Source organism: Canis lupus, chromosome 25 (assembly GCF_048164855.1).
Source record: "Canis lupus baileyi chromosome 25, mCanLup2.hap1, whole genome shotgun sequence".
In the NCBI taxonomy this organism is placed as follows: domain Eukaryota; kingdom Metazoa; phylum Chordata; class Mammalia; order Carnivora; family Canidae; genus Canis; species Canis lupus.
Window position 1 is genome coordinate 34,320,968 of NC_132862.1, and position 22,553 is coordinate 34,343,520.

At 39.4% G+C, this 22,553-nt stretch overlaps 1 protein-coding gene and 1 long non-coding RNA gene across 3 annotated transcripts in view; one reads left to right on the forward strand and one right to left on the reverse strand.

Annotated features, from left to right (window-relative positions):
• The first annotated feature begins 530 nt into the window (after nt 1-530).
• LRP6 (LDL receptor related protein 6) overlaps nt 531-22,553 on the forward strand; it is a 162,394-nt gene continuing 140,371 nt past the window's right edge. For both annotated transcript variants that reach the window (XM_072798999.1, XM_072799000.1), the window contains exon 1: nt 531-776. In XM_072798999.1, the coding sequence (XP_072655100.1) occupies nt 722-776 (55 nt within the window). In that variant the 5' untranslated portion in view covers nt 531-721. The remainder of the gene's footprint in view (nt 777-22,553) is intronic.
• Nucleotides 14,580-22,553, reverse strand: part of LOC140617481 (uncharacterized) — a 42,536-nt gene continuing 34,562 nt past the window's right edge. The window contains exons 3-4 of the long non-coding RNA XR_012017705.1: nt 17,006-17,089; nt 14,580-15,842 (exon numbers count right to left, since the gene is read on the reverse strand). This is a non-coding gene — a long non-coding RNA (uncharacterized lncRNA). The remainder of the gene's footprint in view (nt 15,843-17,005; nt 17,090-22,553) is intronic.

A 22,553-nucleotide genomic window follows, 5' to 3' on the forward strand; every position in this document is an offset into this window, starting at 1 on the left:
CGACCCAGGTGTCAGCCGGCGGCGGCCCGGACCTCCACCTGGCTCGGCCGGCGGCGCCCGCACAAAGAGCGGAGCAGGCGGCGGCCCGGCCGAGCCGCAGAAAGTAGTCCCGACCACGCCGGGCCGAGGTTGTTCGACGTCGCTTCACGCCCTCCGCGGGGAGGGCCGCGGCGGCCGGCCCAGGAAAGAATCCCATAGGAATGCGCCGGCGGGAGGCCTCTGCCCCGGGGCTCGCCTCCGCTCGCCGCGCGGGCCTCCCGGGGTCTCCCAGCCGAGGCCGTGCGCGCGGCCCCCCACTTCCTTTCGCGGCGGCCCGGGAGGCGGCGCCGAGGGAGGGCCCCGCCCGCGCGCAGGGAGACCTTCGCGGCGACCCGTGGCGGCGGCGGCCCGCGGTATCCCTGCGCCGCTGCGTGAGAGGAAGAGGCTGAATGAGGCGCTGCGCGGGGGAAGCGGGGCGCCGGGGGAGGAGGCGGCGGGATGGAAGCAGACGCTGGCGTCGCGCGAGCCCCCGGCAGAGCGGCGCGGTAGAGAGGGCGGCGGCGGCGGCGGCGGCGGCGGCGGCGCGCGCGGAGCCCTGACGTGCCCCTTTCTTTCTTCTCTCTCTGGAAAGCTGGGAAGCATGAGCCTGCAGACCTGCCGCTGCGGCGGCCGCCCCGGCTCCTCGCCTCCCCCCCTTCTGGCCGCCCCTCGCCGGTGAGAGAAGAGAACGCGAGAAGGGAAGATGGGGGCCGTCCTGAGGAGCCTCCTGGCCTGCAGTTTCTGTGCGCTCCTGAGAGGTGGGAAGGGGGGTCGCCAAAGTTGGTGGGATTTGGGGGGGAGGTGGCCTTGTTTGGTGCGTGACTGGGGAGGGGGAGGGGGAGGGAGGGGGAGGGAGGGCGGAGAAGGGGAAGAGGAGCCCGGAGAGGCCTGGTCGTGGGGAAGGAGAGAGAAAGGGGCCCGGGAGCAGGGGCTGTGCGCTCCGCCGGGCCACAACGCGCACCCCTGCCCGGGGTTCCGGACCTTCCCCGGGCGAGCCCCGGCCCCGATCCGGCTGCTTGTCCGGGGGAACCCGTGCAGCCGCGTCCTGTCGCGGTGACTGAGGGTCTCTTTCTGCCCGGAGTCACCCGGGAGGAGGGTCTTTGTACGTGTTTTGGCTTTTAAAATGTTTGAGATGCTTTAAATGTCGGCCTCCTCTCCTGAAGCCCCCACCTTCTCCGTGTCTCTTAGGTGAACTTTTAGAGCCTCTTTACTATATATGTATATATATATAAATAAAAAAAGTATATATAAATATAAAATATATATATATATTTTCTTTTCTCGGGCCTTGTTACTACTAATGATTGGCTTCCGTTGGGGGATATAATGATCCTGGGTGAGAGCGCAGTTGGAAAGTGACTCCGAGGTGGTGAGGTCGAGCTGAAACGCATTGGGATTCTTCTCAGCTTCGGCCCATAATAAAATAGAAACGTTGCCCTTATAACCCCTGGTCGTCAGGACTCGCCCCTATTTTCGGAGCATGCAAGTGTACAGTTGGCACTAAGTAGGAAAGTCATACTGGTGTGAAGAGGAGCCTGTCCTGGAACCGAAGTTATTATCATTTGCTGCGCTCCCCTGGGGACTGCTTGCACTTTGGTAAATAACAGGGGCTGTTTTATTCTAGATCATTTACTCGGAGGATCGCATCAATTAATTAGATGGCCCTGTGGTGTTTTGTTTTGTTTTTTTTTTTTGTTTTTTTAATTGGCCTGTAAAGCTGTCACGTACACTGTGACTTTTATTTTGTGACAGTTCACTAAGGTTTTTGATTGGCCCTCAAGATTTCAGCAGCTCTTCTCAAACTTATCAGTGTTGAAGTGGTGAGGAGTCTGGTGCTATTGAGCATTTACTAGCAGAGGAATTTAAGCACGGATCGATGCAGTGGCTGTGGCTTTGATTTTTTTAAAATTCTCACTTATGTTAGTGGTAAATTCTTTCCAGGCAGAAGATCTCTTGAATCTGTGGAGATTTTTAGGTTTTAATTTAACAAGCTAAACTTTTGCTAAGCTTCCAAAACTTGTTAAAGTTGACGGGGCACAATAGTAACTCATGACCTTGCACAAATGAGCCCAGTATGCCATTTTTGTGTGTGTATTTTTATTTTGGATGAATGTGATTGACTTTTTTTGTTGTTGAGGAGGAGGAGGAGTTTTTTTCTTTAGTACTCTTCTGCAGGATTATTACGTTTGCATGTTATATCTACTTAATTATGACTCACTGTAAGCATATCCCAAACTATTTTCGCATGTGACCCCCAGAAAGACAGTGCTCACTTAATTTTCTTGGCAGAGAATTTAATGCATTGTTATCTCTTTGTGAGGTTTAATAAGTGTATGTTTATTTCATTATAGTATACTGTTGAAAGGGGATTTTGCTATAGCTGTGAGAAACATATTTTACATAAGAATATGTACTTTTTTTTTTAAGGCAGTAAGTTAGTAGAATTAAATGAGAGTCCACTGATTGGTTAAAGTCTTGGGGAAATCTAAACCCATAACTTGGGATACTTCTGGTTGCCTGGTTTTATTTCTTGGAAGATGAGAGTGTGATGTAAATTCCATTTATTTTAACACCAAGTTTGAGCCTAGAGTTGGGTTTGTTCCTTCATGGTTTAGAGAAGTTGCACTTGAAGCATTAATTTTTAGTATGATGTTATGTAACAGACCTAAAAGAGTTAATAGTTTAAACTGCCTCATTTCTAATAGCAAAGTTTCCTCTCATTTTAAATGTAGCATACTCATGGTATCAGGTGGTCTTTGAATTGAACAGTACTTGACTATGGGTGCATATTATTTGAACTAAAATGGTCTTTTGATGTGAAAGATTATTATTCATATTTTAGATTCTTTTCATTCCTAGAAAATGTCATTCTCTGTTATAAAAGTGGCATTAGTTAACCTTGGACTCTAAGGAGAACAATGTGATTAATTTGTTGCCTCAAGATAATTTTTTTTTTTTTTTTTTTTGGACAGAGGAGTTAACATTGAAAAGTTAACATTGGGATGATGGGATGATGAGAATTTGGGAGACCTTTTGTTAAATCATTATCTGAAGGCCAGGGAATAATGCTATTATCATCTGCATCCCTATCCTTACCATGGGAGGGCAAAGTGTAATGGAAAGATTTGGGGATTTTGACACTTAAATCTTGGGTTCAAAGTCTATGCTTCTCTACTTAATAACTTTTGTGATTCTGGGTCTAGTCAATTTCTCTGGGCCTCATTTTCTTGTAAAATGTAGGTAGTAGTACTGATCTGATTTGCATGTTTAACAGGCATTTTAAATGAAATGATGAGTATCAGTGATTTGCTAATGTTATTTTCGTTATTTTTTATTGTGGACATACCCTCAAATGCTAGGAATTTGAGATTTAACTTGTATAAGATGTATGGATTCTTACAGAAGAGATCTTGATCATTCTGGTCTAACTGCTTCTTTTGCAAGTGGGATACTCAGGTTCAGAGAGATTATAATTTGATCAAGCTCCTACAGCTAATTAATGGTAGAGGGATAGTAGGGATTTATTGATAGTGATTTCTTGTTCATTTTTTTAGCAAATATGTTTGGAATACCTAGTGTGTATCGGGCTCTGGTGTAGTGGTGAGTGAAATAGACATGTCCCTGTTCTAACGACCTTACAATCTGGGTTTCCCTCCTTACTATTTTCTTAGTTCCATACAGGTACTGATTACAAAAGATTATATCTCTGATTTTCTAGAGGAAATATTATCAGAATATAAATTTTGGAATACCATGTGTGTATAATCTGCAAATACTTCATCTCAGGTTGAGGTTTTGTTGTTTCATAAACATTTTTTGCTACTTAGTTTTAAAAAAAAGTATTATTAGTTTTGATGGGATGGGGGAAAATACTGTACAAGCAAGCCAGTAGTGTTTTCCGTGTTGTCTTTTGTAGAAGTGGTCCTTGGAAAAACTTTTTCTTTAGTATCAAATATAACAGGTTTTCGAGGAGGTAGAAAGAATTTTGGAGTGGGAATCAGGAGAATTAGGTTCTGATTCTAACTTTGTCATTAGCTAGCTGTGTTGTGACCTGGATAAGTCACTTAAAAACTCTGTACATCTTATTTTCATGAAGATAATGAATCCTCCTTTAGGAGATGCATAATTCATATTAATATGTTAAGGGCTCTGAGAGAATGTAGAAAAGACCAATTTTAATTTTGATTAACCCACTATTTCCCAAACTTTAATATTTTTTCCATAAATTCTTTTAACATTCTACTGAACCTTTGATCCAAGCAACACACTTGGAGAGAGCTGGACTGGATGACCCTTTGAGCATTAGGTTGATTAGTGTGATTGAGATTTGGTAATTTTGTATAGTTGAATTTGATACTTTCCTTCCTACCTATTTGGCTTTAGGTTTCCTTATCTGGCTAGGGAATAATTTCATTGGTTATGAGTAAAATTTCTATGAGTAAAATTTCAGCTCCTTGTTATCATGAAGCCTAACAGTGATTTCCCATGGTTTGGTTTTTCAGAGACTTTTTTGTTTTGCTTTAATTGGAGGTTTTTCCATTTGCTGAACTGAAGTATTCTTTCCATACAATTATACATGCTTTGGCTATCAGAAATATCAGAAAGAACTATCTTTTTTTGAATATCAAAGAAGATTGTGTGGAGAGTATATAAATGGAAAATATTTTATGTAAGTTTATAATTTGAACATACCTGAAAAACAACACAGTAACCTGTTTAGGTCTTTGGTAAATATTCTTGAAAAAATTCAGTTTCATCATGGAAATTTTTTTTTTTTTTAATTTTTATTTATTTATGATAGTCACACAGAGAGAGGAGAGAGGCTGAGACACAGGTAGAGGGAGAAGCAGGCTCCATGCACCGGGAGCCCGACGTGGGATTTGATCCCCGGTCTCCAGGATCGCGCCCTGGGCCAAAGGCAGGCGCCAAACCGCTGCGCCACCCAGGGATCCCCCATCATGGAAATTTTATTGCAAGTTTATATTCAGAGAAGGTTATAAAGTGGGGCACTACAGCAGGAAGGTACGACTTTGTTGGTAAACCAAATTCAGATCTTCTACTACTCTATGTACCCTTGGACAAGTTACTTAGCTTTAGTGTCCTCTTTTGTTATATGGGGATAATACCTTACAAGATTTCTGTGAGAACTGATGGGATAATTGCAGTGGGAGAGTATAGTGCAGAGACAGTAGTAGACTTTAAATAAAAGGTTCCTAATATTAAGATGGCTAAATTAAAAGAAGTATTAATGTTCAGGAAAGACTAGTAAAACATTTAAGTGTCAGGCTCTGTTTTAGGGAGTCCATAGTTTGAGGCCAGTGGTTTTTGAACTTTTTTGACTCTTCTGCAACCAAAGCTCCATGAAATACTTTTACTTCTGATGTTTTCTTTTTTTTTTAAGTTTTAATTTTTTTTTAAGTAATCTTTACCCCTAGTGTGAGGCTCAAACTCATGAACCCAAGATTGAAGAGTTGCATGCTCTATCCTCTGAGCCACTAGGCACCCCACTTCTGATATTTTTTATTTTATATAACTAAAATGGCCATTGTATTAAATTTATTTTACATTCTAAAGGATTGCAGCTTTATCACTGTTTTAAGTGAGTATACTAATTAAACTAGAGGATAAATAGTGCAGTTGATTGTGATAGTTATTTAAGAGTTAAGTGTGGGCAAAATAATTTTATCAAAACATTGTTTAGTTGAGAAAATTTTTTATTATTTCATTACAGCAGTTAAAACTGTTCATTTGAGGGGCATCTGGGTGGCTTAGTTGGTTAAGAATCTGCCTTCGCTTGTACTTGTGGGATTGAGCCCCGTGTCCTGGTGTCAGGTTCTCTGCTCATCAGGAAGTCTGCTTCTCTCTCTCCCTCTCCCTCTCCGCTCAAGCCTGAGCATGTGCTAGCTTGCATATTTTTTCTCTCTCTCTCTCTCGCATGTGCCCACCCTCTCTAAAATAAAATCTTTTTAAAAAAGGAAATTATAAAGTTTTTTTTTTTTTTTTTTTTTTTTTTAAATTTTATTTATTTATGATAGTCACATAGAGAGAGAGAGAGAGGCAGAGACACAGGCAGAGGGAGAAGCAGGCTCCATGCACCGGGAGCCCGACGTGGGATTCGATCCCGGGTCTCCAGGATCGCGCCCCGGGCCAAAGGCAGGCGCCAAACCGCTGCGCCACCCAGGGATCCCAGGAAATTATAAAGTTATTCAATGGATAGACTTCTCCCTGTAGCATGAGTGAATGCTACTGAGTTCCTGCATTGCATGTTTAACTCTTTGTATGAGTTTTTAATGTATGTTCTGTAAAATGAGCCTCACCTTAACGAACACTGCTCCATGTGAATAACTTTGAATTTAGACCAGAAAACCTAAGAATGGGATATGTGCCCATGAAATTATTAATTTAAAATGTAATTCATCATAAATACAAGGAAAATAGTGTTTCTTGATATTATTAACACATGCTTTGTTTCTCAAACTTGTGTTATTTGTGGTAGTGACTATCCTCAGAAAAGGTTCAAGACATTCAGAAGTGAAACAGAATATTAAAATGTGCCTGGTTTGGCTCTATTTGGTGAAAATTACTGGTACAATGCTGTGATCCTCTTAGCTAATTTTTGTTTCTGTGATACCTTGCTTGGAAGGGCTAGGAGATTGAGGATGCAAAGTGAAATCATATTTTTAGGCAAAAAAATTTATTAAGTTATAAATTAACATTATGCCTAAAGTTATTACCTTCTCAGTAAAAATAAAAATGATTTTTAGTAATCATATTTTTCAAGAAAATGGTCATTCAGATATTAGAAAACTGTACCTTTATCAAATTATGTATGTTTGGCCAGGCCTTGATCAGTCATCACTTTATCACTCCTACACCAAAATCACATCAAGTACAGGATATAGGTATAGGAGTCTTTCTCATTGTTGGCCAGCTTTATTGGGAGGTGTAATTTAAGTATATCCATGTAAAAAAAAAAAAAAAAAAAAGTATATCCATGTATCCTATTTAAAGATTGTGTATTTGCAAGTCCGAGAAAGCTACGTCTGAATTTCATTAACATGAACTCTTAGCTACACGTTATATGGTCTTTATTTGTTAAATTTCTTGATTTATGCCAGTGAAGACAACAGCTCTTTGTTAGAAATAAAGTGTTTAAAGAATAGATTTTTTTCCCTTCATATACCACCATGTACCAGAGCTTTTCGTGTATTAAGTATTCTAAATTTTACATTTAAAGCAATATAAAAAGATGAATTTTTATGACATTTATACAATCTGTGTGGAGCTTCATTTTGTGTTTTGACTCAAATTATTTATTAGACATGGTATAAATTTGTAATTTCTATAATTTTTTTAGAACAGATTAGATAGAGAAAACTAATGAGAAATCTGTGTTTATATCTGAGACTGAATTTGAAATGTGGATGTTGTAATGTGTTTTCTGGTTTTAGTATGTAACTATTGCATTGGTAATCATGCTCAAGTACTTTTTTTAACCCCCTTTTTTTTTTTTTAAAGATATAATTTGGGGCACCTGGGTGGCTCAGTCTGTTAAGCATCTGCCTTCAGCTCAGGTCATGATCCAAGGGCCCTTGGATCCAGTCCCATATCAGGTTCCCTGCTCAGCGGGGATCCTGCTTCTCTCTCTTTCTCTCTCTCTGCCTGCCACTGCTCCTGCTTATGCGTGCTCTGTCAAATAAAGAAATAACATCTTAAAAAAAGATGTAATTCACATACCATAAAGTTTTCCGTTTTAAAGTGTTCAGTTCAGTGGTTTTTAGTATATTCACAGGGTTGTGCAGCTATCACCATTGTCTAATTCCAGAACATTTTCATCACCCCAAAGAGAAACCCCATACCCCTTAGCAGTCACTTTTCATTTCCTTTCCCTCAGCCTTTGGTAATGACTAATCTACTTTTCTGTCTGTATGGATTTGCCTACTCTAAACATGTCATATAAATGGAATCATACAGTATGTGATCTTTTGTGTATGGCTTTCACTTAGCATATATGTTTTCAATGTTCATAGCACATGTCAATACTTCCTTTTTATGGTTGAATAATATTCCATTGATGAAGTTCTTTCGTATGAGCATGGGTTTGATCATTGGGATCTTTATCTTGAAAAATTGTTTCTGAAATCTCTTTTTGAAGTTATAGTTCTTGTTTTTCTGCTGGAGAAGCACTCTTCACCAGCACCTCGTTTCTTACATAGAGCCCACAGTGAAACTTTTTTTTTTTTTTTTACCAAATTCATATTACATTAATAAAATAGAAGGGATTAGAAGTTACCTGGCCAAATTCTTCATTTTATAAAGTGGAAAAGTGAATGACTAACCTAAGGCTAGGTTGCTGGTAGTCTGGACAGTAATTTCACATGCAGTGCTTTCTGTGTGTAACGAAGTTTACGTGGGACTACAGTTTTGGAAAAGATACCAGTCGTTTTTAGTAGAGGAAAATAAATATCAGTGTAATTTGGAGTTTGCAAATAGGTGATTTGTCATAATACTGAAATAAAAACAAGTCTAGATTTAGGTAAAGAGAAACAATTTGAAATGATTATTAAAATAGGGAGAATGCTCTAATTGAAAGATCTGCAAGTGTCTCAAAATCAGACTCAAAAAAACTTTGACAGAGAAGACCAACTAAGCAGGGCCAGCAGGAACTTTGTATGGGTTGAGTCAAGAGGGTGGGGATAAGCAGATTACATGATCAGGATAGCTTAACTGGATTTGTTTTCCCACTGTGGTCAGCTGATGCTTGGAATGAGCTGTTAAGGGAGGAAGTTCTCCATCTACTTGCTTAAATTTAGGGCAAGCCAAAGTTTAGGGGCTTGTGGGAAAGGAGAAAAGCCTGACTAAAGTTTGGTCAAACCAGATCAGTGGATAACTAATAAACAGTCATGAGCACTTGGTCTGTCTCCCTGTTTAAGACAAGGTTTTTCACTATTAGGGGTAGGTTTTAGTCAGTTGAGGCTTATTGCTTTTTGCTATAACAAAAATAATATATAGACTGGGTGGCGTATAAACAAATTTATTTCTCACAGTTTTGGAGGCTGGAAGTCCAAGATCAAGGTGCCAGCATGGACAGTTTCGGTGAGGATCATCTCAGGATTGCAGACTGCTGATCTCTCTCTATCCTCACAGAGTAGATGGCAAGAGAGGAAAGAAGCTCTCAGTTTTTAAAAGTGTATTAATCCCACTCATGAGGACACCACCCTCATGCCTCCCCACCTTTTTTCCTACCCTTATAACTTCACTTAAGGAGGGCTGATTACTCCTCAAAGGCCTCACCTCCTAATACCTTCACATGGTGGGGAGTAGAGTTTCAATGTAAGAATTTTGGAGGACACAAACATTCAGTCCAGAACAGTAGAGTAAGAGTCATTGTGAAGTTAATCTCATTAGATTTGACCTGATTATTTATATAGGTATAGGCCTTGTGAGTTTGCCTTGCTGAATGTTTTTATAAGGAATCTTGGATTGGGGGCAGCCCAGGTGGCTCAGTGGTTTGGCGCTGCCTTTGGCCCAGGGTGTGATCCTGGAGACCCGGGATTGAGTTCCATGTCGGGCTTCCTGCATGGAGCCTGCTTCTCCCTCTGCCTGTGTCTCTGCCTTTCTCTCTCTCTGTGTCTCTCATGAACAAATAAATAAAATCTTAAAAAAAAAAAAAAAAATCTTGGATTGGACTTGAAGAAAAAATTATTATTGAAGTGTAATTGACGTGCAACGTTATTAGTTTCAGGTGCACACTATAATGATTTGACAATTCTGTACATTACTCAGTGCTTATCACGGTAAATATAGTTAGGCTCTGTCATTGTACAGTGCTGCTACAATATTATTGGCTATATTCCCTGTGCTGTACTTATCACCGTTGTGACTTATTTTATGAGTGAGAGTTTGTACTTCTTAATCCTCTTCATTTTTTGCCCCCCTCCCCTTCCCTTCGGCAACCACCATCTTGTTCTTTGTATTTAATAGTCTGGTTTTACTTGTTTTGTTTTTTGATTCCACATACAAGTGAAATCATATGGTATGTGCTGTTTTCTGACTTATTTCATTTAGCATGATACCCTCTAGGTCCATCTATGTTGTCACAGATAGCAAGATTTGATTCTTTTTTGTGGTAGAGTAATAGTCCATTGTGTGTGTGGGTGTGTGTGTGTGTTGTGTGCATGCGTGTACACCACATGTTCATGCATTCATCTATTGATGGATACTTGGGTTGCTTCCATATTTTGGCTATTGTAAATTATGCTGCAACAAACATAAGGGAGCATATATCTTTTTGAATCAGTGTTTTAGTTTTCTTTGGGTAAATACTCAGGAGTGGAATTCACTGGATCATATGGTATTTCTAGTTTTAATTTTTTGAGGAAACTCCTTGCTGTTTTCCACAGTGGTTGTACCAATTTACATTCCCACAAATAGTGCATGATGTTCCCTCTTTTCTACATCCTCACCAACACTTGTTGTTCTGTGTCTTTTTAATACTAGTCATTTTGCCTGGTGCGAGGTGATATTTCATTGTGGTTTTGATTTGCATTTCTTTGATGATTAATGATGTTGAGCATTGTTTTGTGTGTCTCTTGGTCATCCCTGTGCCTTCTTTGGAAAAATGTCTCTTCAGGTCCCCTACTTATTTTTTAATCAGATTTTTTTTTTTTTTGGTATTGAATTGTGTAAGTTTGTTATGTATTTTGGATATTAATCCCTTATCAGATAATATGATTTGCAGATATCTTCTCCCATTCAGTAGGTTGCCTTTTTGTTTTGTTTTGGTTTCCTTTGGTGTGCAAAAGCTTTTTATTTTTGTGTAGTTCTAGGAGTTTAGTTTGGAATTCACCCTTTTTTTTTTTTTTAAGATTTATTTATTTATTTGAGAGAGAGAGTGTGTGCCCCTCCCTCCTTGAGAGAAACCCAGACTGTGCACTGAGCAAGGAGCCTATGAGGGGCTCAGTCTCATAACCCTGAGATCATGACCTGAGCTAAAACCAAGAAAGAGTTGGATGCGTAACAGACTGCGCCTCCCATGTGCCCCTGGAGGGGCACTTTTAAAACCTCTTGAAGCCAAGCAAGCCAAGTCAAGAATTCAGAATCAGGTTTACTTGTACCTATAGATTCTGGTGAATTCTTGAGGTTCCCAAACATATCCTAGGGTTCCTGGGCCTTCCTGGAAGTGATCTTGCTTACTTCACCTGCAAGGCTGGGACCTCCAGGCCAGGTACCAGTCTAGTTTTCCTAAGAGAACTGTGAGCACTGTAGGAAGTCAGCTATTGCTCCTTAAAACTTTCTGGTCATCTTTGATTAAATGAGCACTGCTTTCAAATATGGCATTCCAATCAAAGCCTTGGTTACATAACCAGTGTTTCCAGCTAGAGGGACACACTCTTATTGAAGCTGTGCAGATAACTATATTGTGTGAAAATAAGAATACACAGTAAAAGTTTTTGAATTAAGCAGGAGTAAGAAAAAATGTTTTATTTCTGGTTACAAAAGCATAGTCTGCTTAAATCATTATTAAGTTATAGATAAAAGAGTTCTTTGTGTCTAGAAAATGGGACATTATAAAGTATAGGCAATACCTTAAAACTTGTAATCATCCTTCATTAGTTTATTCTGTCCTGCTATTTCTTGTTCTGGTAGATCTTGGGTTAGTAGCCTTATGAATCTGTCTGTTTTTCCACTAGCTTTTTGAAAATCCTGACTTAGTCCGCTGTCTAGTCTCAAAGTTATTTAGGTGATGCTATTGGAGGTATCAGACTGTATCTGATACAGTCCTTTTTCATTACTCCTTTTTTTTTTTTGTTGAAGATGAGCACTTTAACTATAGCTGATTTGCAAGCACTTTCAGGGAAGCAAAGGGCTTAAAATGGTGGTGATTAACTTACTCCTGACAATTTTAATTAACTAATTAATTTTTAAATTAAGTAATCTCTCTGCCCACTGTAAGGCTCAAACTCATGACTCAGAGATCAAGAGTCACATGCTCTATCGACTGAGCCAGGCAGGTGTCCCACTACTGATAATTTTAAAAGTGAAAGATTTGATGAGAATTTGTTATAAAACATGCAAGTGATGAGGAAATTTGGTGGTTTTGTGGCATGCAAACCAAAGTCAGGTCAATCTAAAAAATTTTAGACAAAATATCTGTAAGTATAATAATTAACCTTATTTTAAAGAAGAGTGGATATTACATTTAATTTATGTGTATAAGTGGATATGATCTTTGCAGAGAACAAAAACATAAAATACATAATAATCTTGAGTCATATCATGTATATAGTTAGAGCACATCAAGAATATATGAAGATTAGGAAGGGGTGGTGGTAGGGTGGCATGGGAAGGGAGCCAAAAACAACAACAAAATGAATACATCAAGATTATTACGTAAAAATTTTTAGTAAGTTTGGAATAAGTCCTAAACATTTGTAAAATAAAATTCCTTAAGTGATGTGAATTCTGTTTGAGAAACATTGGCCTAATAGAATATAGTGTATTCAGATTTATTTTATATGACCCAAGTCAACATAAAAAATATATAATTGAAATTATTGATGATACAATATTATTTAATGTTAGGCAAAGCAGCACCAGGACTCCTGATAAATAAAAACATATTATGGACAATGAGAGTATTGATAAATTTCTAGACTTCATATAACTTCGGAAATGATGATAACATTTTACTCATGTGGATTTAACCTGGAGGGAAGGATCACTTCTGATTTTGAACGGTGCTTCCCATGCAAATCATAACATTGATCATATGAACCTAATTATTATGTTTTTTAAAAAAGATTTTGATAACTTATTAGAGATAGAGAGCACAAGTGAGGGGAGACAGAGAGGGAGAAGCAAACTCCCTACTGAGCAGGGAGCCTGACACATAGCTCAATCCCAGGACCCTGGGATCATGACCAGAGCCAAAGGCAACCATTTAACGGACTAGGCCTCCCAGGCACCCCCCTAAATATTTTTAATACCTCTTTTTACAAGGTGAAAGAAGAAATTCTTTATAATTAATTCCCAGGGACCCTTCGGAAAATTTCAAAGATAGTCATGAGGCAAAATAATATCATTTAGGATTTGATTTTGAAAAAGCAGTATGTCAGAAGTCAGGAGATTTGGAGATGGAACATTGGATTAAATAGGACCATGGGAAATACTTGGCTACCTATTTTACCAAAGTGTCAAAAAATTTTATTTAAAGTAAACATAGAAAGGAACATGATGAACCATAGCTCTTTCAAAAGTGAGAACTTTGTTTTAATAATCAGGATAGGATTAAGTCAGCATCAAGCTCAGGAAATTCAATTCATAGGATACAGAATTTTTGCCTTCTAGTGAGATTACTCAGAAGGCAAAGAAAAACCTTTTATTACCTTTATTTATTTATTTGAGATTTATTTTTTTAGAGAGAGGGAGAGAATCTCCAGCAGACTCCATGCAGAGCCCAATGCTGGGCTCTGTCTCACAACTCTGAGATTATGACCTGAGTGGAAACCAAGAGGTGGACACTTCGTCAACTCTGTGTCGCACAGATGCCCCTTATGACCTCTTTCTTAAGAGCAGACCAAAGACTCAAGAAAATTTTGTCATTTTAATATAAGATCAAATTTTCGTTTTGTGTGAGTAACTGTATTTGATACTAAAGCACTTTTTGAGACTCTTACAAATAAATGTATCAGATCTTACCCAGCTTTGACCACACAAAAACATTTCTTTTCCATAAACTTTTTACCACATTTAATATCCATTCAGGTTTTGTCCTTCATCTTGCTCTTTCTATTCTGGAACAAGTAGTCATTTTGCTTTGAGACTATTTTCCTTTTCCTTAATAAAAACACATCCTGCATACCCTTATACAAAGTTGTTCTTTTCTGTCACTATTTCTCCTAGTAGGGTCTCATTTAAATATAAGACTTTGATTTATAAATTACTGCTGTTTTACAGAGAAAACAGAGTCACATAACTGAACTGTCATGCACGATCATTTTTCTGTAGACTGGCAGAGCTATGAATACACATCCTACAACTTTTTATAGCCATACACTTCTCAATATGGCAAAAATGAATATGCCTATAAATAAACTCAAGTATCTATAGCTGCTTGGTACTATAAAAGTAAGAGGAAAAAACTGTATAAACTTGAACTGCTTATTTATTTTCTGTCTTAATTAGAAATGACTTCAGCGGGGGATCCCTGGGTGGCTCAGCGGTTTGGCGCCTGCCTTTGGCCCAGGGCACGATCCTGGAGTCCCGGATCGAGTCCTGCGTTGGGCTCCCGGCATGGAGCCTGCTTCTCCCTCTGCCTGTGTCTCTGCCTCTCTCTCTCTCTCTGTGTGTGTGTCTATCATAAATAAATAAATAAATCTTTAAAAAAAAAAAAGAAATGACTTCGGTATTTAATAAATATCCATGCATTAAGTCATCATAGTTCTTAGGTTTTTTTTTTTTTTTTTTAGATTTTATTTATTTATTTGAGAGAGCGCACAGAAGAGTAGAGGGGAGGGACAGAGGGAGAAGGAGAGGAATAGCAGGCTCCCCTCTGAGCAAAGGAGCCTGACATGGGCCTCAATCCCAGGACACTAGGATCATGACCTGAGTTGAAGGCAGACTTAACTGATTGAGCCACCTAGGCACCCTAGTTCTTTCTTTTATATTTAAGATTTTATTTTATTCATTCAGAGGAGAGAGAGAGAGAGAGAGAGAGTCAGAGACACAGGTAGAGGGAGAAGCAGGCTCCATGCAGGGAGCCTGATGCAGGACTTGACCCCAGAACCCTGGCATCAAGACCTGAGCCAAAGGTGGATGCTCAGTCACAGAACCACCCAGGCGTTCCAGGCACCTCAGTTCTTAGGTTTTAAGTAACTAAAAGATTTTGGAAACTATCTTCAAGTTGACTTATTACAAAACATAGTTACTACTGAAATAATATTTGTCAGAACAGTGATTCAACTTGGCTAAATGCAAATGTAGATATGATGCTAGTTTATTCTGTCAGTAAACCTGTAAAAGTTTAGGAAGAACATAGCCAGGTTTAATAAAAATGTATGCTTATCTTAATTTCATGTTGATAACTCAGAAAACATAGCTGTTTTTATTAAACCAATAATATTGAACTAATCTCATTTGCAGAAGATTTACTTAAATGTTTGTTACCTTGGATTCTTAAAGTACTTGGTTTGGTTTCTATAAAAATACTTTTGAAAGTAGTTTAATTTCCTTAATTTCTGAAAGTCTTAGGAATATTCAATTTATATGAACAATTATTTACTTTCAAGCCAGTTAGAATAGAACTCCTTTAAAGGATTTTATAATCTAAAATTTAATTGGTAATACCATCTGGAGGAAAGAAAATATTTTATATACATATAACACATTACATTAAAAACATACAGTATTGTAATAGCATTCTTAGTGACAGATGTAACTACATGTATGCTGAGCATAGCATAATGAATAAACTTTGGAATTGTGTTGTACATCTGAAACTAATGTGGCATTGTGTGTCAGCTATACTTCAGTTTGCTTACTCTGCATAAATAAAAGTTTTTAAAAAAAAATAATTATGAAGGATTCACTGAAAACTACTATTGCCCACTAAACTTATTTTAGGTTTGATATGATACAGATTACACAAGAAGTGGCTGAGAGCCTTACATACCCAGACATGGGAAATATGGGTTGATGGTTGGAGTTCATCTTTGGAGTCACACCTGGGATTGATTTTTTTTTTTTCCCCACTGCATCATAAACTTAATAATTGGATGGTCTTGAGTTAGGTAATTAACATCTCTGAGTCTTGATTTCTTCATCTGTAAAATTGATATAATGATACCTCCCAGGGTTGTTGTAAAAATTAAATGAGAAACTATATATAAAGCAGTAAGCATGCTGCAATCATTGTCATTATATGTATAACTGTCTTGTATTCCATTGGCCTTTTTGGCATCATTGTAGAAGAGTAGAATTGTGGTTATGGGAAAGCATATGGGTAAGTGTCAGAATGAGCAGGTTTTTGTAAGAAAATATGGAACCCATAAGAAATCTAGGTTCCTCACTGATTGGCTTTGTGACCATGGATAGGTCACTGCTTTGTGTCTTTGTTTTCTTAATTACCAGCAAAGTAGGGACACCTGACCCAAAACCCTCACAGGAAAATCATGGACACCAAATGGAATCATGCATGTTATTAAAAATACAAAGTATTATATGCAAATATGGTGGCTTTTTTGTTTTTGTTATGAAGATTAAGTATTAGAGAAGTTTTGGTTAGTGTGTCTCCCTATTGGGGGTCCATCAATTGGCTGCTTGAACGCTATTGCTCACATTTTCATTAATATTGGTTATTAGCTTGGCCATATGATGATAACATTTATTTTAAATGCCCTGTGTGAAGGACCTGGTGACCTACTTTACCCCTCTATAGACCTCCAGTACTGGGGAACACGGCTTTAGCCCCAGCACTGGGATCCCTGGGTGGCGCATCGGTTTGGCGCCTGCCTTTGGCCCAGGGTGTGATACTGGAGACCCCGAATCGAATCCTATGTCGGGCTCCTGGTGCATGGAGCCTGCTTCTCTCTCTGCCTGTGTCTCTGCCTCCTCTCTCTCTCTCTCTCTCTCTCTCTCTCTCTCTGACTATCATAAATAAAAAAAAATTAAAAAATAAGAATTAAAAAAAAAGAGAAGAAAGAAGAAGCCCCAGCACTGTCCCATCTAAATGTAGGACTTTGGGGAGGTCAGTTGACCTCTCTAGGTATCTGTGCTCATTTCTACAGTGAGGAACTGAGAGTATTCTCTCTCTAAGCAATTCATTGACCATCCTGTCACCCATGTACCCTGGTTTAAGCGATCATTCTTTTGCCTGGAGTGCTGCAAGTCCTAATTGATTTGTCTAATTTTACTGCCTTGCCAGCTTCTTTCTCCACATCTATTTCACATCACCAGTCAATCTTTTTCAAGTAGTTATCTTCAGTACCTTTCTCTGTAGCTCTTGAGCTAAAGACAAGCCCCTTCCTTAGGCCTCCAGGCCTGTCCTGGTTTGTCCTGCTTGCCTCTTCACCTAAAATCAACAATAGATATAAAAACATGCAAACAGACACAAATAAGTAGAGAGCCTATAGCTTCAGTTTGAAAGTTTCAACCTGCTGGCGGTTTATGTAAAAACTCTTTCCTCCTTTATATTTTTACCATGATTGTGTTTCTGGTAGATGAGGCAAATTGAGGTTACCTGCTCAGTCAGTCTGAGGACTGAAGTGTCTCCACCAGTATTTGTGGAGATCTTTAAGATTTTCTTTGTCCTGGGATCCCTGGGTGGCGCAGCGGTTTGGCCCCTGCCTTTGGCCCAGGGCGCGATCCTGGAGACCCGGGATGGAATCCCACATCAGGCTCCCGGTGCATGGAGCCTGCTTCTCCCTCTGCCTGTGTCTCTGCCTCTCTCTCTCTCTCTCTCTCTCTCTGACTATCATAAATAAATAAAAATTAAAAAAAAAAAGATTTTCTTTGTCCTGATGTGTAATTTTATGGGGGCTGTGTGCTAAATTTTGGGTGAGGGACTCAAGACCAAGGGCGTCTGGGTGTCTCCAGAGCTCATCTGAATGGATAAAAGATCCAGCCTACTTCCAGGTTTTTGTTTGTTTAAGAGAGCATGTACATGCATGTGAGTGTCGGTGAGGAGGAGCAGAAGGAGAGGGAGAGAGAATCTTTTTTGTTTTGTTTTTTAAATTTATTATTTATTATTTATTTTATTTTAAAGTTTTTTAAAATTTTTTTTTAAATTTATGATAGTCACAGAGAGAGAGAGAGAGAGAGAGAGGTAGAGACACAGGCAGAGGGAGAAGCAGGCTCCATGCACCCGGAGCCCGATGTGGGATTCGATCCCGGGTCTCCAGGATCGCGCCCTGGGCCAAAGGCAGGCGCCAAACCGTTGAGCCACCCAGGGATCCCCTATTTATTTATTTTATTGGAGTTCAGTTTGCCAACTTATAGCATATCACCCAGTGCTCAAGTGCCCGCCTCAGTGCCAGTCACCCAGTCACCCCAGCTCCCGCCCACCTCCTTTTCCACTACCCCTTGTTTGTTTCCCAGAGTTAGGAGTAGGGAGAGAGAATCTTAAGCTCCATGCTGGGCATGGAGCCCACCACATGGGTCAGTCTCATGACCCTGGAATCACGACCTGAGCTGAAATCAAGAGTTGGACACTTAACTGACTGAGCCATCCAGGTACCTCTCCAATTCATTTTTTTTTTTTTTTAAGATTTTATTTATTCATGAGAGACAGAGAGAGAGGGAGGCAGAGGGAGAGGCAGGCTCCATGCAGGGAGCCTGATGCGGAACTCGATCCCCGAACTCCAAGATCACACATCAGCCGAAGGCAGATGCTCAACCGCTGAGCCACCCAGGTGTCCCCAATTCGTATTTTTAATAAGGTCCCTGACAGCTCCTTGTGTCTCTAGTAGGGAAAAGGAAGCTTTAAATCTCAGGTGACTACAGGGAGTTAAGGGCTTGGAGTGGGAAGGGAAAGGGCTGGTGGGTAGATAGAGGGTTGGAGGAGATTGGGGTATTAAAGGAGGATGGATAAAGGATTCAAGGTAGCTGACAGGAAGGTTGAGGGAAGTAAAAAAGGACAAAGGAAGAGTAGAGGGTGATAGGAAAGGAGAGGTTTTAGCTGAGCCAATTTGGGGAGACTCCAAATTTTGTAAGAAGGACATTGAAGTTCTTAATTATCTCTAAGTTTTGCCATTTTTGAAGATACTGAGCTGAATCTGTGCTGTAAGGGTGAAGCATGAAGTCAGTGGGAGAAGAGGGAGAATTTTCAACAGGATGAGTGTTATGTGATTAAATCATTAAATCAGAAATAAGAATTCAAAGGACCTGAGAAAGAGTATAAGTGTACCTTGCAGATACTGCAGCTTTGCTTCCAGGACATGGTAATTAAGTGAATATTGCAACACAGTGGGTCAAATGAATTTTTTAGTTTCCCAATTTCTTTTAAAATTGAAAGCATTTCTCTCAAACCCTGCTGCTACTATATCAACTAGGTTGATGTAATAATCTAAAACTTTTGTTGTCATTTCAAGAGTTTTTACAGCATCTTTACTAGAGTGGATTCCATCTCAATAAACCACTTTCTTTGCTCATCTGTAAGAAGCAGTTCCTCAGCTGTTGAGGTTTTATGAGATTGCAGCAATTCAGTCACTTCTTTAGGTTCCTCTTCTAATTCTCTTGTTTTTTTCTATTACATTTACAGTTATTTTCTCTGAAGTCTTGAACCCCTAAAAGTCATCCATAAAGTTTGAAATCCAAACTTGTAAATTTTGATATTTTGATCTCTTTCCATGATTCATGAATATTCTTAATGGCATCTAGAATGGTGAATCTTTTCTAGAAGGTTTTCAATTTACTTTGCTTTGATTCATCAGAAGAATCACTGTCTATGACAGCTTTAGCCTTCCAGAATATATAACTTAAACAGTAAGACTTGTAAGTTAAAACTACTCCTTGCTCCATGGGCTGCAGAATGGATGCTGTGTTAGCAGGCATGAAAACACCATTAATCTTGTTGGACATTTCCATCAGACCTCTCGGGTGACCAGGTGCATTGTCCGTGAGCAGTAATATTTTGAAAGGCGTTTTTTTGAGAATGGGTCTCAACAGTGGGCTTAAAACATTCCGTAAACCATGTTGTAAACAGATGTGTTGTCACCCAGGCTTTGCTGTCCATTTACAGAGCACGCAGGGTACATTTAGCATAATTCCTAAGCACCCTAGGATTTTCAGAATGGCGAATGACCATTGGTTTCATCTTAGAGTCACCAGCTGCATTAATTAGCCCTAACAAGTCAGTCTGTCCCTTGATGATGTGAAGCCCAAATTGACTTCTCTCCAGCTATTCTAGATGGCAACTTTTCCCAATAGAAGATTTTTGTTTACACTGAAAATGTGTTGTTTAGTGTAGCCACTTTCCTTAATTAGCTTAGCTAGATCTTCTGATCTTGCTTCTGCTTTTATATTAGTACTTGCTGCTTTACCTTGCACTTCTTTGTGTAAACCTCATGAACCAACCTTTTAGCTTCAAACTTTTCTGCAGCTTCCTTGTCTCTCTCAGCCTTCATAGAATTAAAGAGAGTTTAGGCCTTGCTCTGAATTAGGCTTTGGCTTAAGGGAATGTTATGGCTGGTTTGATCTATCTAGACCACTAAAACTTTTTCCATATCATCAGTAAGACTTGTGCTTTCTTAGTGTTTGTGTCTTCACAGGAGTAGCACTTTTAATTTCCTTCAAGAGCTTTCTCTTTGCATTCATAACTTGGCTAACTGGTGCAGGAGGCCTAGCTTTCAGCCTATCTCCGCTTTTGACATGCCGTCCTCACTAAGCTTAATCACTTCAAGCTCTTGATTTAAAGTGAGAGATATGTGACTCTTTTACTTGAACATTTAGAGACCGTTGTAGGATTATTCATTGGCCTAACTTCAGTATTGTTGTGCCTCAGGGAAAATAGGGGCCTGAGTAGAGGGAGAGACACAAGGGAATGTCTAGTTGGTGGAGCAGTCAGAACATAGAAAACATGTATTGATTTTGTTTTATATGGGTGCAGTTTGTGGTGTCCTAAGACAACTATAATAGCACTGAAGATCACTGATCAAAGATTACTATTACGAATATACCAAGCATGAAAATGTTAGAAATATTGGGGGAATTACCATAATGTGAAATATATTTGTGAAGTGGACAAATACTGTTGGAAAAAATGGCACCAAATGGCGTGCTTGATGCAGGGTTACCACAGACCTTTAATTTGTAAAAAATGCAGTATTTGTGAGGTACAGTAAAGTGAAATGCCTGTATTCCCTTGTAATGAGCCAAGGAAATTCCCTCTGTAATCTCCACTGGAGGAGTCAAGGGAAGATATAAGAGGCCTCACAGAATAGCTGGGAATGTTCCTATTCAGGAGTTAGGATGTGATTCTCAAAGAGCCAAAGAAAAAATTTCTTTGCCAGAAAATATCATAGTACCATGTTGTAACAGACTAGATGACTGGAGCACTGGTTCAAGAGTTGAACTTAAGGAAAGAGATACATGAATCTCCGGACAGGAGAGGAATTTAAATATCATTATCAAGGTAGGGATGGTCTGAGTCCATAGGTGAAGTCCATTCCTCATCCAGGTCATGTCACCACCATGCAAATGTCAAAATCCCTGCTAACGGGGCAGCCCCCGTGCGGCCATGGGTGTGATCCTGGAGACCCGGGATCGAGTCCCACATCGGGCTCCCTGCACGGAGCCTGCTTCTTCCTCTGCCTGTGTCTCTGTCTCTCTCTCTCTCTGTGTGTGTCTCTCATGAATAAATAAATAAAATCTAAAAAAAAAAAAAAAATCCCTACTAAGGAGGGAGGTACTTTATTCAAAAAGTTTATTGTAATAAGTAGAATGCACTGATCACAAGATATGTAGGTTCTCAAAATCAAACACAAAAAGGCTTTTCTCTTAAAGCAAATAGTGCCAACAGGATCTTTGTGGGGGAGTGGAGTAGGATAAGCTGGTGGGGGTTAGGAGATGACATGACCATGGTAGTTTAACAGGAGGTGTTTTTTTCCTGTGGTCACCTTACGTTCAGAATGAAGATGTTCTGTGTTGTTTTGCTTAAGCTGAGAGCTAGCTAAAGCTTAGGGATCTTGTCTAAACTTTGAGTAAGTCAATAGGTAAGTACCAGGCATTTGTGAGCACTTGGCCAGTAATGAATGTAAAATCCTTTTGGGTTTATGACAAATGTATTGTTCGATCAGGTTCTAGAAAATTACTTTTAGGGCAGCCTGGGTGGCTCAGCAGTTTAGCACTGCCTTCAGCCCAAGACCTGATCCTGGAGACCTGGGATCGAGTCCCACAATAGGCTCCCTACAGGGAGCCTGCTTCTCCCTCTTCCTGTGTCTCTACATCTCTCTCTCTGTCTGTTTCTCATGAACAAATAAATTACGTCTCAAGAAAAAAAAAAAAAATTCCTTTTAGATGTTAGTAGATATTTTTATATTACTGTCAGATAGTGAACTCTTTCTAGGTATTGGGGATAAACTTAGTTATACTGCTTCTATTCCCAAGGGGCAGAGATTCTAGTTGAAGTAGAAAATATATTTTTAAAAATGCTAATATCAAATAAATGGTAAAGACTGTAAGAGTTCAGAGAAGGAAAGCTGAGGCCATTGGAAAGATTCATGGAATAGATAAGATTTGAATCTGCCTTGAAGAACTTGCTTGTTGGGATAATGAGAGGGAAGTATGGAGTAGGTAGGAAAATGAATACACTGTGGTGATGTAGTGCTTCCAATCAACCTGTTAAAAAGCAGTGTGTATGATGATGCAGAGGCTATAAAAGTTAGGTAAAAGTCACCCGGTGGTGGCCTGAAGTATTCAGACTTTTTATTTTAGGCAAAGGAAATCAGAAAGCTTTTTGAGTTAGATAAAATAGAAGTATTAGAAGTGGAAAAGAGACAGAAGAGTGTTGAGATCACTTACCATTAAAGAAGTTTAGG